We start from the raw sequence: 16656 nt of genomic DNA on the forward strand, positions 1-16656 counted from the left end.
CCTCCACACTCTTGGCAACTGAACCGATAATGAATCAGTAGTGCTCAGGTACTGATAAGCCTCGTCTGAGTCTCAGCATAGTCAGATGACTAGTAAATCCAAAAGCACATTTCTATGTAGCTTTCCCATTTGACTCTTTTTTTCCTTACCAGGTTTTTAAAAAATCTTAACATGGAGGATTCCATGATCTCAGTGGCTTTAGTGTCCCAGTCTAATGTGACATTCATGCATTTCTCTGTGGCAAAACTGCGCCAATGAGATGTATTTCTAATCAGATTATTGTATTTCTATATTTGTATATAAAATAACACATGCAGACTTCTGCAAATCAGCGCCGCCGCCCCCTTTTAACCTCAGTGTGGTTTTTGGCAATGTGTAAGCAGCTACCCTACTGCCAATATTTTATTTATTTATTTATTACATTTATATCCCACTGTTTGTCCAAGGAGCTCAAGGTGGTGGCCATGCTTCTCCTCCCTCTCCATTTTAACCTCACAACAATCCTGTGAGTTAGGTTAGGCTCTGAGAGACTGTGACTGGCCCAAAGTCACCCAGCAAGCTTCATGGCTGAGTGGGGATTTAAACCCTGATCTCCAAGGTCCTAGTCAAACACTCTAGCCACTATACCATAGCAGGCAGAGAAGCCTCAGTTCCATGAGGGCCAGCAGCAAAGGCAATGGGTGAAAGCACCACTTCCCTTCAGACCACAGTCAAAATCTACCCACACACACAGAAGGCTATTTGAGCAACAGTTATACAAAGCCAAACTATCTAATAGACATCACATGCAAAATTCCGGGCGCAGCTGTGCATGCAGACCCACTTCTGGGGTTTGCACGGCTGGCCCTGATGAAGGAGGGGAGGAATCCAGCTGAATCTCTAGCAGGATCTCGTGGATGGGCAATGCCTTGGGCCATAAAAGGCTTGGTGCGGCAGAAAATGGAACTAGAGCGGCTGCTTGTTAAGTTTGGAAAGGGCAATCTCTAGACCTTTTCCTTAAGAGAAGAATAAATCCCCGTAAGTAATATATTGATTTTTGAAGGGTTTGTTGTGAACACACCAAGTAGGCCATCCTAGCAGGAATACCTTCTGCTGTCAAAAAGTCACATCATTGCTTTTCCTTATAATTTTAGCTCCCTCTCCATTTGATGATGTTTTGTATCTCCCCGGACAGCCCCCCTGCTTTTTTTCTTTTACTGACAGAATGCCCTGAATCAATTTCAGCACTGGTGCAAACAAAAAGTCCCCCACCACATATAGTTTTTGTTTTTGTTGCTTGTGCATGTGTGCGTGTTATTGATCCTGTGGTCCAAGGCATGGATTTATGGTTCCAGGACACGCAGTAGCTTGCTCATATGGGCATTTTTCTTAATGTTTTCCTTTGAAATTCCAGCGTTAGTGTCGTGTCTGTTTTCTCCCTGACCCTCTTTGGAGGCAGCCACGTGTTTTCACCAAAAGAGAGAGAGAGAGAGAGAGAGAGGAAAGAAAAAAAAGGGGGGGAGAAAAAGAAACCCTTCTGGAAACAAAGATTCGTTGTCTCTGAGCTAGAGCAGGCAGGAAACCCTACTCACAGGGGAGCACTGCAGGCCAGTGCTGTCCCAGCACTAGACTCTAATTCTCTCAATTCAACCTGACAGCTTGTCTGGACCACTTTCTAAGTAACCATTATCCTTCCTTTTCCCTTAGCTCTGGGTTTCTCTCCCCCCGCACCCCACCCCACATACACTCTCTCTCTTTGCCTGGGGTGCACGGCAGGCAGTGTCATTGCACATGTGTGGGGGTTATGCGCTGGTGGGGGTGCATTTGCTCCTTCAAAAAGATCTTAGAATGGGCCGGGCTGTTTCTTAAAACTAGAGTTTATGTGTTTCCTAGTGGTTTAGTTCTACAGAACAGCAGTGTGTGTGTGTGTGTGTGTGTGTGTGCGTGTGTGTGTGTCTGTGTCTGTGTGTGTCCAGCTTGCATTATGCCTTGTTTATTTATTAATTAATTTATTTGATTATTTGATTTATATCCCGCCCTTCCTCCCAGCAGGAGCCCAGGGTGGCAAACAAAAGCACTAAAAACACTTTATAACATCATAAAACAGACTTTAAAATACATTAAAACAAAACATTTTAAAAACATTTTTTTAAAAAAGCTTTGAAAGCTGCATCTGCACGTGTCACTTAGGTGTATGTGGCTGTGTGCTTGGAAGTGCTGCATTTCTGTAGGGTTCTGTTTAGGCTGCCTAGTGAGCTCACCATGCAGACCTGGTCCAGTGGTTAAGAAGGTTGGACAAAGACCGGGAAGACCCAGGTTCCAGTCCCCACTTGGCCATGAAGCTCACTGGCTGACCTTGAGCTGGTCACTATCTTTCAGCCTAGCCGACCTTATGAGGCCATTGTGAGGTTAACATTGGGGGAAAGGGCAAAGAACCATGTATGCACTCTTAGTTCTCTGGAGGAAAAGCAAGAGAAAAATGTGTTAACCAAAACACTGAAAAGCAATACGTAGAACCGTGGTTCCCAAAGTTTTTTAAATGCATTATATTAGGAAGATTGCTTTGCAAAAAAGTATATATTAATGCAGAACTGCATTCCAAGTGTGTATATTAGGAGAAGTGCACACAAAAATGCTAATGAATTTCCATGAGGACTTTGTTTTTAATGCAAATTGGTGTGGAAATATGGAGAGCCGAATTCAAGACTGGAAAAATGAGAGACCAAGAGGAACTGAAACTGGCAGGTTTGCACATCCCCAGCTACCACTCCCATCAGCCCCAGCTAGCATGGCAGTGCTCCCTGGGGCTGATGGGAATTGCAGTCTGAAACATCTGGAAGGCACCAGGTTGGGGAAGGCTGAACAAAATCCTCAACTAGACTGGTTTAAATTTGACCAGATGGCAATCCTAAGAAGATCAGAGAGATGCACAGCACCTTGGCTTAGTGCCCATTTTCCCTCCATGATGTTATCTGAAGAGCAAATATTGAGGTCTTGATCTGCTTGAAGTTTAATGCATGGAATGGGGGTGGGGCAGGGACGGACTGTCAGCGGTCAATGAGCAGGCTGAGACACTGGGATGTCTCTTGTTCAGCTCTGCCTCTCGTGGCACTCAGCATATGAAAAACACACCCACCACAGCTGCTTTTTGAGAGCACTTCTCTGCCAGGAGTTAGTTTCCAGTCTCCTCAACAGCTGATGCATCCATTGCATATTGCTCCTGTGGCGAGGAGGAGCTGCCTGGAGGGAAGGAGGCCTTTAATTAATAGTGTCCCCATGGGGGCAGACAAGCATTGTGGGGTGGCTAACCTAGTGCCCACCACATGTTGCTGGACTCCAGCTACCATCAGCCCCAGCTTGCACAATCAATGGTCAGGGATGATGGGAGTTTAGCCTCATAACATCTGGAGGGCCATGGGTCCCCCATGCTTGTTTAAGTCAATGTGAAACTATGAAAACATAAAAGCAAATCACCCAAGACGTTTAGCGCAATTTAGTGCATTTGATCATTTATGGCAAAATCTCATTTTATGGGGGAAAAACAACCATTACAAAATTACAAGACCTGGGTGGCTGAAGGACCATCTCCTGTGACATTTGCCTGTTACTATGGTGAGATCATCTTTGGAGTCCTAAAGGGAATCCAACTTCCAAAGGGTTAGGCAAGCAGTGGCCCGTGAGGGGGCCTTCTCAGCTGTGGCTCCCTGCTTTTGGAATTCTCTCCCTGGGAAGGCTTACCTGGTGCCCACACTTAAGTCCTCACAGTGTCAGGCCTTACTTCCCCAGGCCTTTATTTGAAACCAGGGGTAGGAAACCTGTAGCCCTTCAGTTGTTGTATTCCACATTCCATCAGCCCTACCCAGCATGGCCAATGGGCAGGAATGATGGGAGTTAGAGTCCAGCAACACCTGGAGGGGCTCAGGTTCCTCACCCCTGCTTTAAACCTTGGTTAATAATTGTATCCTGCAGCTTTGCCATTATTCTGTGTTTATAACTTTATTTGTTGTTTTCATATGTGTCTTCTGCCCTGGAAGCATTGATGCTGAAGGGTGGAGGAAAACTGATCTAACTAACTGAATGCCACATTGCCAACTGAGTGACTAGGCCAAATATGGGGGAACCTTCAGCTCTTCATAAGTTGCTGAACCAGAGCTCCTGTCATCCTTTGCCATTGGCCATGCTTGCTGGGGCTGATGAGAGTTGTACTTCAACAACATCTGGAAGGCCAAAGTTCTCCAGCCCTGGACTAGGCAAACTATGGGCTGCTTCTCCCCTCCCCCCCCCAATAATTCTAAAAGGAATAGAGTTAGGTGCCTGAAATATTCATAAAGCAATCTGATGCCTACACATCCCTACATCCTTATAGCCACACCCATGCTTTGGATGTTGAAAGCTGTTGGCAAATTTGTCAGTTCCAAGTGGAACCTGATGCTTGGAGTCAGAAGAAGAATTTGCAACTGGCAACATGAGAGTAGGTAGATTCCCCCCATCTCCCATAAAATCTAGAACTCAGAGTTACCACACAAGTTACAGGCCCCAACCTTCAATATAAATGTCCTAGGGTGGCTAAGAATGGAATAGGAAATAAGAAAAGTACATTTTAAAATACTGAATAATGAATAAAATGAAATAATAAATATTAAATATATAAAATAAAGAAAATGATAAAATGAAAGCATACAGACTAAGACAGCAAACTAAAATAGCATCAGTCTGTTCAAGTAGACCAGAGTTGGCTAACCTGTAAGCTGAATCTGGCCTAGCAAGCCACAGGGACTAGCCTGCCAGCCCCTGCAGCTTTATCTCCTGATCTCAGTGCTATGGTACTCTACGCTGAGATCAGAAGATAGTTCTGCCTGCTCTTTCTACGGTTGCTGGCACTCAGAGGGGTGGCTTACCATCAGTGTAGCCCTCGGGCCAAAAGCTATTAGCTACCCATGAAGCAGGCAATGAAATCAAAACTGTTCTAAGTGTTAAAAAAATGCTAACATTAGCAGTTCTTAACAGCCTGGGAAAATCAGAACTGGCAAAAGAAAATACTTCTCCATAATCTACAGTGAATCCTAACCAGAAGTAAACTTCAGTGAGTTCAGTGGAACTTACTCTCAGGCATGTGTGCATAGAATTGCGCTTGAACAGCACAATCCTAACCATGTATACTCAGAGGTAAGTCCTGTTAATTTAATGGCTTTTACTCCTGGCCTTTTAAGTGAGGTTAGGATTGCAGCCTAAGTTAGGGAATCCACTGCTTCAAATGTGGGGATGGTGGCTGGTCTGGCTGGTTTTAGTTCAGGAATGAAGAACATGCAGCTTCTAGATGTTATGGGACTCCAGCTCCCATCAGCCCCCCAGCCAGCAAGGGCCATAGTCAGGGATGATGGAAGCTCCAGTTCTTCCCAAAGGCACATCATCGAGGAGGTTTGTTTAAAGTGCATGGGTTGTAACCACCATAGTGCTATGTTATAGTCACGTAACAATATTCTTGTTCCGCTGGTGAAATTTTTAGCACCAGCAGAACATTTTTGCACAAGAGAATGCATTAGCAGGTTGCTTGGTAACTTTGTTGCACAATCTGTTGCACGGTGAGTTTCTGCTAGGACGACGGTTGCATTGGATTCCCTTGTTGCACAACATTAAACTCGCCTGTACACTAGTGCAAGAGCCCTTGTTCTAAGTGGGAAGAGAATGTTGGACACTGCCCTGTGCTTTGTTTGGAGTAGGGAGAATTTTCTCCATGCAGAGCGGGAATCATTCATATACAGCAGCTTGTAGAATGGATTGGTCCACCATTATGCGATTGGTCTCCCCACTGCAACACCTTTTGCCAATAAGAGACACTAAAAGTTAGTCCATACTTGATGGTGGCAGGTGTGTATGCAATACATCTGCATTGGTATTCCAAGCTGGGACCCCCCAAAGCAGAGATATAGGGAAGCTGTGCCTTTCCAATTGATGCTGGACTACAACTCCCATCTTCCCTGACCATTGGCCATGCTGGCTGCAGCTGAAATTGGAGTAAACAAAAAAAAATCTGGAAGGCCACAGCTTCCTCACCCCTGACATAAAGCACGAGGGAAGAGGGTGTCTCTCCAAGCGTATATATCAAAGAGCCATGCCTGATGACAGCTCCCTGGCATATGTGCCTTCAAGCATTTGGAATTGTGCAACTCCCTGACTATTTTCATCAATATTTTTAGTGCCTTCATTCCCCATGGCATTGTATAGGCCAGGGGGGGAACCAAGTTGGCTTGTGAGGCCACTTTCCCCCAATGATACCCAGCTGTCCATCAGCTGATGTCATTACAGGGAATGCACTGGAGAGCCAGACCCCTGCAGCTAGGAGGACTGAGCCTTCCACTCATCCGCTGGTGAGTGGAGAGTTCCATTCTGCTGGGTGCTGCTTTTCCCTACCCCTGCAGGTCAGCTTTGACAAGTGACATGAGTCACCTGACACCTTCATGACATCAGATGACTGACAGGTGGTTGGTCCTGCCCACCTGTCAAAGTTGGCCCGCAGGGGTGGGAAGAGATAAAGATCTGACCCACTGGGCCAAAAATGTTCCCCACCTCTGCTGTAGGCCCAGATTAGCAACTGAAGAGGTTTCTGCTCCAAGAAGCTTCTAGTCCACATTTCAACAGTTGGCAAAGTGGAAAGAAAGGAAAAGAAGAAGCAAACATTAACAAGGGATGATTCAAAGTTGAAGCATTCCTTACAGGAAACACCAGTATAAACACGGCAGACATGGCTGCACCCATAAAGTATAAATGAGACTGAAATGGTTTGCAAACTTGAGAGATCTTTGGATGAAAGAGTCCATAATGCTGTAAACGTTATTAATATCCTTTTACCTGGCCCATTATAGAGTCTGCATTCATTCAAGGGACTTTCTGGATGGAAACCAGACAACTGCACAGTGACAGCTCTTGAAAGTCTCATAGGATTTATATTGTGCTTTTTAATTTTATTTGGAATCAAACACACATTTGTCACAGAAGCCGTCACAGAGATCCTCATCTCTACTGAAGCTGGTGGAATGATGGCGAGTGACCCTTGAGGGTGGATCTTTTTCCGAATAACTTGTAATATACATTCCATAGCATCGAGCTTTGCATGTTGGTGTTTGGAGGGGGACGGGCCCCAGGAATTAGGCAGTTTCTAACAACTGTCCAGCTTAACAGGCTGGCTGTAAGCACTATCAGAACCACTGGGCATTGGGTCATGAGAATTGGTACTGGGTTTTCCCCCCAAAATAAATAAATAAAATCCATCCCTCTGGCTGGATTCCCTGGCTCAAAATGTCTCATTGTATTTCACACACATTTTGCAAGACTTTTGGATAGGTGGCTGTCAAGTGCTCCAACATTACACATTGCACTCATTTGGCTGGGGGTTGGGGGGGCGGGTAGGAGCCAGAGAACCAAAATCTTGGCTCGTCTCAGCAACTATTGTCATTGGTGTTTTGGAAAGATGTGAAATTGTGACCTAGTTAAGCACAGTTTCCAGATGTCCCTTATTTCAAATTCCTAAAGCAAAGCCCAGCTCTGAGGTCTATGTCACCATCACAGTTTTCAACTGGAGTGTCTTGTCTTCTGCATTCAAGGAAAATGGAGCTCAGTGGCAGAGTACACATTTTGCATACAAAAGATGCCAGTTCCTGAATCACAGAGTGTTGCGTGTTTTCCTTCCTTTAAGAAATAAACTAATATTTGGATTGCTGTTTATGTCTCTGACTCAAGACTGCTGTAATGCACGGTGCATGGGGCTTTGAAGGCTGTTTGAAAACTGCAGCTGGTGTGGAATACAGGTGCTAATTTACTAACCAAAACTGGACATTACAATCATATTATAGCTCCCCATTTGCGAACCCAGTTCAAGTGGTAGGGTTTGAACTTTAAAGCCCTTTATATCTTAGGACCAAGATATTTGATGGACCACCTTACCTCATATGTAGCTACCTGTACATTGAGATCTTTGATTAGAGGACTAAGGTCCTAAGGCAGCCTTTCCCAACCAGTGTGCCTCGAGATGTTGTTGGACCACAATTCCCATCTTTCCTAACCATTGGCAATGCTGGCTGAGGCTGATGGGAGTTGTGCCCAGCTCCCTGAGGAAATCCAGTTGGCCACTGTGGGGAACAGGATGCTAGACTTGATGGACCTTTGCTCTACTCCACAGGGCTCCTCTTGTTATTTGATACAATTCCAAACAGCTGTGAAATTGTAGCTGTACAAGGAACTGAAGGCCCATCTAGTCCAAACACATTATACGTATCAAGACATATCCACCTGATCTTTTCTTGACAACCTCCAAGAAAGGAGATTACAAAACATCCTTAGGCCTCTTATTCCATTCACGAACAACTTCTGTAGCAATATACAAACTGTATGCATTACGGGTTTGACAAACATTTTGCATGTTGAAACCCAAGCCCCTACGACAAACATTGCTGGACTACAACTCCCATTAGTCACAGCTAGCATGACCAATAACCAATGACCAAGTTGTAGTCCAATAACACCTTGTAGGCACCATATTGGCTCCCTTTACCTTAACAATTGAGAGTATTTGGAAACACAAATGACTGCTGCTGCCACCACCAAACGACAAAACAAGAAAGAATAGAACTGAAGTGTGGCATATTTCTGGACTCCAACTCCCATCATTCCCAGCCAGCATGTCCAATGGTCAGAGACTGTGGGTTTTGTGGTTCAGCAATAGCTGAAGGGCCATTGGTTCCTCCATCCCTACATTGTAACAGAAACAGGCACTTTGATAGTAATTGTTAGCCACCATTCTGAATCAGTACCAACCACTCTTTTCTCCCTTCCTAGCCTCAATGACCTGGTCTAAATATATCCTTTCTTCTCTTTTACTAGATGCCTCCTATGATGCAATCAGGAGATCAGGATGGGGCAACAGCATAAATTCCAGCCACAACAAAAGTGAGTCATGTGATATGTCTCAATTCTGTATTGAATAAGGAGCTGCAAGGTTAACAATGATGGCTGCGTCCTCTGGCTTTCCCCCACCATGCAAAGGCAAGGGACTGTTTAACCCTCTTCTACCCTAAGACAAACAGCAACAGAGCCTTTGGCAGATTTCTTTGCTTAGACACATTGATTCTCACTATAATTGTATCTTGCCTTACAAACAGAAGTGATCAGTTAAGAAGGAGATGCATAAGTGAAGAACTGTGACATAGCCTCTCTTGATGTTTGTGCCATGGAGGAATGGGGTTAAATAACACCCTAATTGTCTGTTTTATTGTGCTTTAATATATTTTCAACCATCTCTTTACTTTGTAGATGCATGCAGCTATTGGGTTGGATTCAGACTGATGAGTGAAATTTAGGTCCCACTGAAGATCTCATGCCAAGTTCATCATGAGAGTTCTTCAGCCAGTTCCTTCAATACTCTAGGGCCAGATAAACTTCATCCTAGAGTATTGAAGGAACTGGCTGAAGAACTCTCAGAACCGCTTATTATCTTTGAGAAATCATGGAGGACTGGTGAAGTGCCAGATGACTGGAGGACAGCTAATGTTGTCCCTATCATCAAAAAGGGCAAAAAGGAGGAACCAGGGAACTACAGACCAGTCAGCCTAACGTCAATCCCTGGAAAAACTCTGGAGCAGATTATAAAGCAGTCACTCTGTAAGCACCTTGAAAACAATGCAATGATTACTAGGAGACAACATGGATTTATGAAGAACAAATCCTGTCAAACTAATCTTATCTCATTTTTTGATCGGGTAACCTGCCTTGTAGACTGTGGGAATCTGTAGACAAAATATATCTCAACTTCAGCAAAGTTTTTGACAAAGTGCCCCATGATATTCTGATTAGCAAGTTAGCTAAATGTGGGCTGGATGGAACAACTATCAGGTGGATCCACAGGTGGAACCAGAATCATATCAATGCTTATCAATGGTTCCTTCTCAAACTGGGCAGAGGTAACAAGTGGGGTACCACAGGGCATGGTCCTGGGCCCAGCGCTCTTCAACATTTTTATTAATGGTTTGGATGTGGAGGTACAGAGCACGCTTATCAAATTTGCAGAAGATACAAAATTGGGGGGCATAGCTAATACTGTAGAAGACAGAAACAAAATTCAAAGGGACCTTGACAGGCTGGAGCATTGGGCTGAAAACAACAGAATGAAATTCAACAGGGATAAATGCAAAGTTCTACACTTAGGAAAAAGAAACCAAATGCACAGTTATAAGATGGGACATGTGAGAAGGATCTTGGAATTGTCATTGATCAGAAGCTGAATATGAGCCAACAGTGCAATGTGACTGCAAAAAAGGCAAATGCTATTTTAGGCTGCATTAACAGAATTATAGTTTCCAAATCATGTAAAGTATTAGTTCCCCTCTATCAGCACTGGTTAGGCCTCATCTTGAGTACGGCTTCCAGTTTTGGTCTCCACACTTCAAGAAGGATGCAGACAAACTGGAACAGATTCAGAGGAGGGCAGCAAGGATGATTAGGGACTGGAAAGTCTCTATACATATGACTTGGACTTATTTTATTGTGTATTGTGTACTGCTGCTTCTTTTTCTCCTGTGGCCTAATTTATTTCTCATTTCTCTGATATCGCTAGGTCCTCCTCTGGGAGGGACACAAGCTGTGAGCAAAAATGTGGAGCAACAGCGGCCCCAGCCAGGTATTAGATGTTTGCATACAAGCATTACTGATTTCAGGGGGAACAAAATTTCAGGAGATATAGAAGGAACGGAGTTGCTCTGCTCGAAAAGTCCTTTCAGGCTGTGGGCAGGCTGAAGCAGCCTTTGCTTTCTCATGGTGAGATCCTTAAGCCCATGGGAACTCAACAGCAGACCCCATGGCTTAGTAGTGGAGTGCTTTGTACGTAGAAGAGCCTAGGTTCAGTCTCCACCATCTACTATATGGGTGAGATATGACAGCTCAGTGTTAGAGCAGATGCCTGGCACCTCCAGGATGCAAATAAGCTGATGTGACAGACCTCTGCTTCAGAACCTGGAGAGCTGCTGCCAGTGAGAGTGAGCAATTTTGACTTAGCAGAGCCAGTGTGGCGTGGTGGTTAGAATGTTGGACTATGGCCTGGGAGACCAGGGTTCAATTCCCCACACAGCCGTGAAGCTCAGTGGTCACCACCATGGGCCAGTCACTGCCTTTCAGCCTCAGAGGAAGGCAATGGTAAACCACCTCTGAATACTGCTTACCATGAAAACCCTATTCGTAGGGTCGCCATAAGTCGGAATTGACTTGAAGGCAGTCCATAAAGCAGCTTATACTGATGGGGCCTATAGGTCGGTGGTAGAGTCCACACTGTACAACCGCAAGGCCCTAAGTCCAACTTCTGACATTTTATGTTAAAATAAGGACCAGGTGGTAGGGGATGTGAAAGACCTCTGCCTTTTTGCCTCATAATTCAGGAAGTACACAGAGTTGATGCATATATAATTGGTGGGTATCCATCATAGCAGGGGTCCCTACACTTCCCCCCCCCACTGACCACTTGAAAATTGCTGAGGGTGGTTGGTAGACAACAAAATGATTTTTCAACCTGTTGCAGCAATTGTAATGTGCTGTGCTAGATGCTGTATGATTTTTAATGTCATTTCTATAGCTTCCTTGATTTCTTATATATTCCATAGAATTTTTATCTTATTTCTTACCTTATCCAATGGAATTCTATAGAGTTCAAATTGTAATTCAATAAAATACAATATAACCAATAAAAGAAGCAATAAAAATAATTAAAAATTATAAATAGGAAAATGTAATGCGATGGATGTGCCGTTTCCCATCTTCAACCACAAATTCACAGACAAGCTGTGGACCACCATGAAAGAGGTGGTTCATGGATCACAGTTTGGGAACCCCAGTGTTAAACAAACAGTAAGTAGGGACTTCTCAGATGCTGTCACAAAGAATGGAAGTAACATCACATTGGGGCTAAAATTGTCTATCTTTGATGCAACAGATTGAACAATGTCCAATTTTTTTCTTTTGTTGGTCCCTTTACTTAGATCCCTACCAGATTTTAGGACCCACCAGCAGCCGTTTAGCCAACCCAGGTGAGTCTACTTGGATCAACAGATCAACAGCCAATGGGCTAACTCTATTTCTCCAGTTTTTAGATCAATGCCTTATGGCTGTCCTCTCATGTATGGTTTGCAATTCTCCCTGTGTTTTTTCTTCTTCAACGAAATACTTACAAACTATTAGAGTCACATGTTGTTTTAGTTTAAAGTTACTGGGTTTCTGTACAGGAAACATTCCTCTCAGCTGAGTTTGTGTGTGTGTGTGTGTGTGTGCGTGTGAGTATAGTATTCAGTTTGGAGAAAGGAAAAAAAGCTTTGTTGGATATATATTTTGGCTAGCTAGAGTTTTCTAAATTCTATGCCAAGGTTCATAAGGCTTGAAAAATTATACTCTGAAGATTTTACACAGAAATCTCGTGCACAAGAAACGGCAGCGTTGACTTCCAAGGGTAGGTATAATTGGGATCACAGTTATGTCAGCAAAAAAAATCAACGCTGGTCACTTTCAGTGGACACTGAAGATTGTCACATTATAGCAAAAATATCATAATAAACTAATGTACTGCACTGACTTGCTGGATCAGTTTATGGTTTTACTGATATATTTATATCCCACTCTGTCCAATTTGCTTATTTACAAACAATAGTTGGCATATACATTGCTCTTTAGAACATATTATCAGATTGCAGTTTAACAACAAACAAACAGACTGATATTATGCATTCAGTTTGTGGAGCCTCTAGGTAAATCAGTTGTCTGTGAGACAAACTAGAAACTTAAAATGCATGGAGAGGGGAATCATTAAACCCACTAATATTGGTGCCAATAGCAGCTTCCATCTCACAGCAAATTGCAACTTCAGAGGAGGGAGATTTTACTTGGGAAAAGGGGGTTTCTCACCTACCCACAGTTCTAGTCCGGATTAGCACATCTTGCTTTCTCTCTGTCAAAAAAGTTGCTATTTAACATATCATTTATTTATTTATTTATTTTATTTGTTAGATTTTTATACCGCCCGACTAGCACAGCTCTCTGGGCGGTGTACAGCAAAAATACAAATACATACAATAAAACCCATCATAATAAAACAAGAACACATATGGAAAAAAATGAAAATCTAAAATCAGTTATAACAAGTTTAAAACTAAATTAAGATTAAAATTAGATTAAAATGCCTTAGAAAAGAGGAAGGTTTTAACTTGGCGCCGAAAAGACAGCAAAGTCGGCGCCAAGCGCACCTCATCGGGGAGACTATTCCACAGTTCAGGGGCCACCACCGAGAAGGCCCTAGTTCTTGTTACCACCCTCCGAGCCTCTCTCTGAGTCGGAACTTGGAAGAGGGCCTTCGATGCGGAGCGTAGTGTACGAGTGGGTTCGTATCGGGAGAGGCGTTCCAGCAGATATTGTGGTCCCGCACTGTGTAAGGCTTTATAAGTCAAAACCAACACTTTGAATCTGGCCCGGAAGCATATTGGCAGCCAGTGCAAGCGAGCCAGAACAGGTGTTATATGTTCGGACCGCTTGGTCTTTGTTATCAGTCTTGCCGCTGCGTTTTGCACGAGCTGCAGCTTCCGAACTGTCTTCAAAGGTAGCCCTACGTAGAGCGTATTGCAGTAATCCATATACCTTCTTGATTTGTCTACCCAAATCTGTAGCCATTGGGTCAAATTTTAACACTCACCTGTGTTCTAAGTTATGGGATGAATATGTTACAAAAACCTCCAATTCACTTGGGAGGACATTGGAGACAAAGTGCTGCTTAAAAAGTTGTTACATGTAGAACATCATAAATTATCACTTGATGAATTATTGTTCTGATCTGTGGAAAATATATTGTGTCATTCTCACTGCATTGGAGGGGGGAACCTTGGCTTTCAGGTGTTGCATCCTCTGATAACAAGGGATATAATGACCTCTTTTCTTGTAGGGAGTGGGCAAATCCAGCTCTGGCAGTTCCTACTTGAGTTGCTGTCTGACAGCTCAAATGCCAGCTGTATCACGTGGGAAGGAACCAATGGGGAATTCAAGATGACAGACCCCGACGAGGTGGCCAGGCGCTGGGGAGAACGCAAGAGCAAGCCCAACATGAATTACGACAAGCTGAGCCGAGCCCTCCGATATTATTATGACAAGAACATTATGACCAAAGTGCACGGGAAGAGGTATGCCTATAAATTTGACTTTCATGGCATTGCCCAAGCACTCCAGCCTCACCCGACTGAGTCGTCAATGTACAAATATCCTTCGGATCTCTCTTACATGCCTTCGTATCATGCACACCAGCAGAAAGTGAACTTTGTGCCTCCGCACCCTTCCTCGATGCCTGTCACTTCCTCCAGTTTCTTTGGAGCGGCATCACCATATTGGACTTCCCCTACAGGAAGTATTTACCCAAATCCCAATGTACCGCGCCATGCCAACTCCCATATGCCATCACACCTGGGTAGCTACTACTAGATGCTTTTCACCTTTGGTGGCCTTTCTCAGTTGGACTGGATGTTCTCTTCCATTCATGGATTGAACCTTTCTTGATGGACATTTGCCTTGTCATTGGGAAGAAAGCTGAAAAACTGGATATTATTATTATTTTTATTATTTTTATTATTGGAGTAAACCTTTTTATTGTTGTAATTTTGCCTCTTTTGTCTCGGATAGTCAGATGGATTCTCCAGTGGGCCAGTATTATAGTTTTATTTTGGTTCTAAGCCTTATATCCTCTCTAGATCCAAGCTGAACGCTTTACAGAATTTGCAGTGATTATCACTTCAGATCATAGGCAAAGTGTTGTCAAATCCAAGGCTTTTTTTTTTTTTTTTTTGAGAGGGGGGGAAAAGACCAAGACCTCTACGTCTTAGAAGATTCATATTTGTTTGTTCCAGACTAATGGCAATGACAAGTTTTTTTCTTGTTCGGGGCAGAAGCAGGAGAAATGTCATATATTATAGGACCTAGTTTGGAAACACCCAACTGGAATCTTAGCTTTAAAGCCAATTAAGGCTTGTGGCTTTTCACCCAACTGGAAAAAAAAGAGAGAGAGAGAGAGATAAATAAATAAATATATATATTCGTATAAATAAATATGTATATTTTAAGACAAGGGCATTGAAAGGACCTTTCAAGAATGTGCATTGTATTATAACAGTTTTGTTAATATCTTCAGAAGCATCTGAGACCAAGAAAAAAAGAAGACGTTATAATGGGTTGCGGACAGATATTCTTATGAATGCAAAATGGAACTAATATAAATGACAGCAGCTCCCCAAGCTTTGCCAGAGTTTCAGGGGTTGCAAGAACATAACCGATTCACGAACGCTGTGCGTTTGTCAGACCGCTACTCAGAGGGTCAACAAAGTCAGAAGGCAACTTACTGTATAAATTATGCAGAGTTATGTTTTTACCTATATCTCACAGTATTAAAAGAGAAAAGAAAGATGAAAACTAAAACGAGTTGACCTCGGTCACAAGTGCAGTTGTTTGTTTTTTACTATCAAATCCATTGTTGTTTTTTTAAAGAAATGCAATTTGTACATCTTTTCAATCTGTACATTTGGGTTGCAGCTTTGTAATTTTTTTGCTAAAAAAATAAACCTTAAAAAAAGAAAAGAAAAATGTACGCAATGTGTCTTTTGGAAAAATCAGCCCATGGTCTTGGGAGGGGGGAGGTTATATCTACAAACTAGGGTTGCATCTACATTACCAATATATATTTGTTTTACACTAGCTTAATTGTCATGGCTATCCCCCCCTCCAAGAATCCTGAGAATTGATGTTTGATAAGAGGAATTAAAATTTATTTGAAACCCTAGATCACCTCACAGCATCACAGTCCCTAAGGTTTCCTGGAGGGAGTGGGTTGGAATCAATTAAGTTCTACTCAGAGTAGACTCATTGAAATGAATGGACCTAAGATAGTCGTGCCTATTATTTTCAGTGGGTCTACCCTGAGTAGGACTAACATTTGTTACAACCCAGTAAATGCTCATTTAAACCACTTTCAGTTCATAGTGCATCTATGTCCTAAGACACTCTGGGTAATTACAGTACCATTTTAGCTGACATTTGAGTTTATTTCTAATAATTGTCTGTTACCTAGTATTTGGGATTCAGTCCATAAACGTGTAAAAGCTATGAATAATTAGGGCTGGGTTCCATGATGGAGGACCAATATTCTCTTTCTGCAGGCATTAAAACTCTACTGACTGATCTTGTAAACTGCCAAAACTACACAAGGAGTCTTAGGATAATTCCATAAAATTAAAAAACAATTTTGGGGTTGTGATTTCCTTAAAGTGGGCATTTTTCCAGCTGTTCAGGTTGTAATCCAAATGCAGAGGCTTATTTTACCCTGGTAAACATTTATTCCAGAGCACTGGGGTAAAAAATAATAATAAACCTTTGTCATCCAAAATAAGCACCCATCACTTGTAAACTAGAGCCTACTGTATCTGCATGGTTCAGGGGTGGGGAACCTTTGGCTCTCCATATCTTGCCAGACTACAGTTCCCATCATCTCTGCCTAGATAATGTGCTGGACTGGGCTAATGGGGGCTGGAGGACCACAGGTTCCCCAATTCAAATTTGTTTACATAAATCTGGTTTACATAAATCCCTAGTGTTTATACTGTGTTCCAGGGAACCCTGCGG

At 43.0% G+C, this 16656-nt stretch overlaps 1 protein-coding gene across 6 annotated transcripts in view; it reads left to right on the top strand.

Moving 5' to 3' along the window:
• FLI1 (Fli-1 proto-oncogene, ETS transcription factor) overlaps positions 1-15535 on the top strand; it is a 149278-nt gene extending 133743 nt beyond the window's left edge. For all 6 annotated transcript variants that reach the window (XM_061592965.1, XM_061592966.1, XM_061592969.1 and 3 more), the window contains exons 6-9: positions 8857-8922; positions 10586-10648; positions 11997-12044; positions 13940-15535. In XM_061592965.1, coding sequence (XP_061448949.1) covers positions 8857-8922; positions 10586-10648; positions 11997-12044; positions 13940-14469 — 707 coding nt within the window. In that variant the 3' untranslated portion in view covers positions 14470-15535. The remainder of the gene's footprint in view (positions 1-8856; positions 8923-10585; positions 10649-11996; positions 12045-13939) is intronic.
• Positions 15536-16656: the final 1121 nt, after the last annotated feature.

The sequence above is a fragment of the Rhineura floridana genome, chromosome 12, assembly GCF_030035675.1.
Source record: "Rhineura floridana isolate rRhiFlo1 chromosome 12, rRhiFlo1.hap2, whole genome shotgun sequence".
Classification (NCBI taxonomy): domain Eukaryota; kingdom Metazoa; phylum Chordata; class Lepidosauria; order Squamata; family Rhineuridae; genus Rhineura; species Rhineura floridana.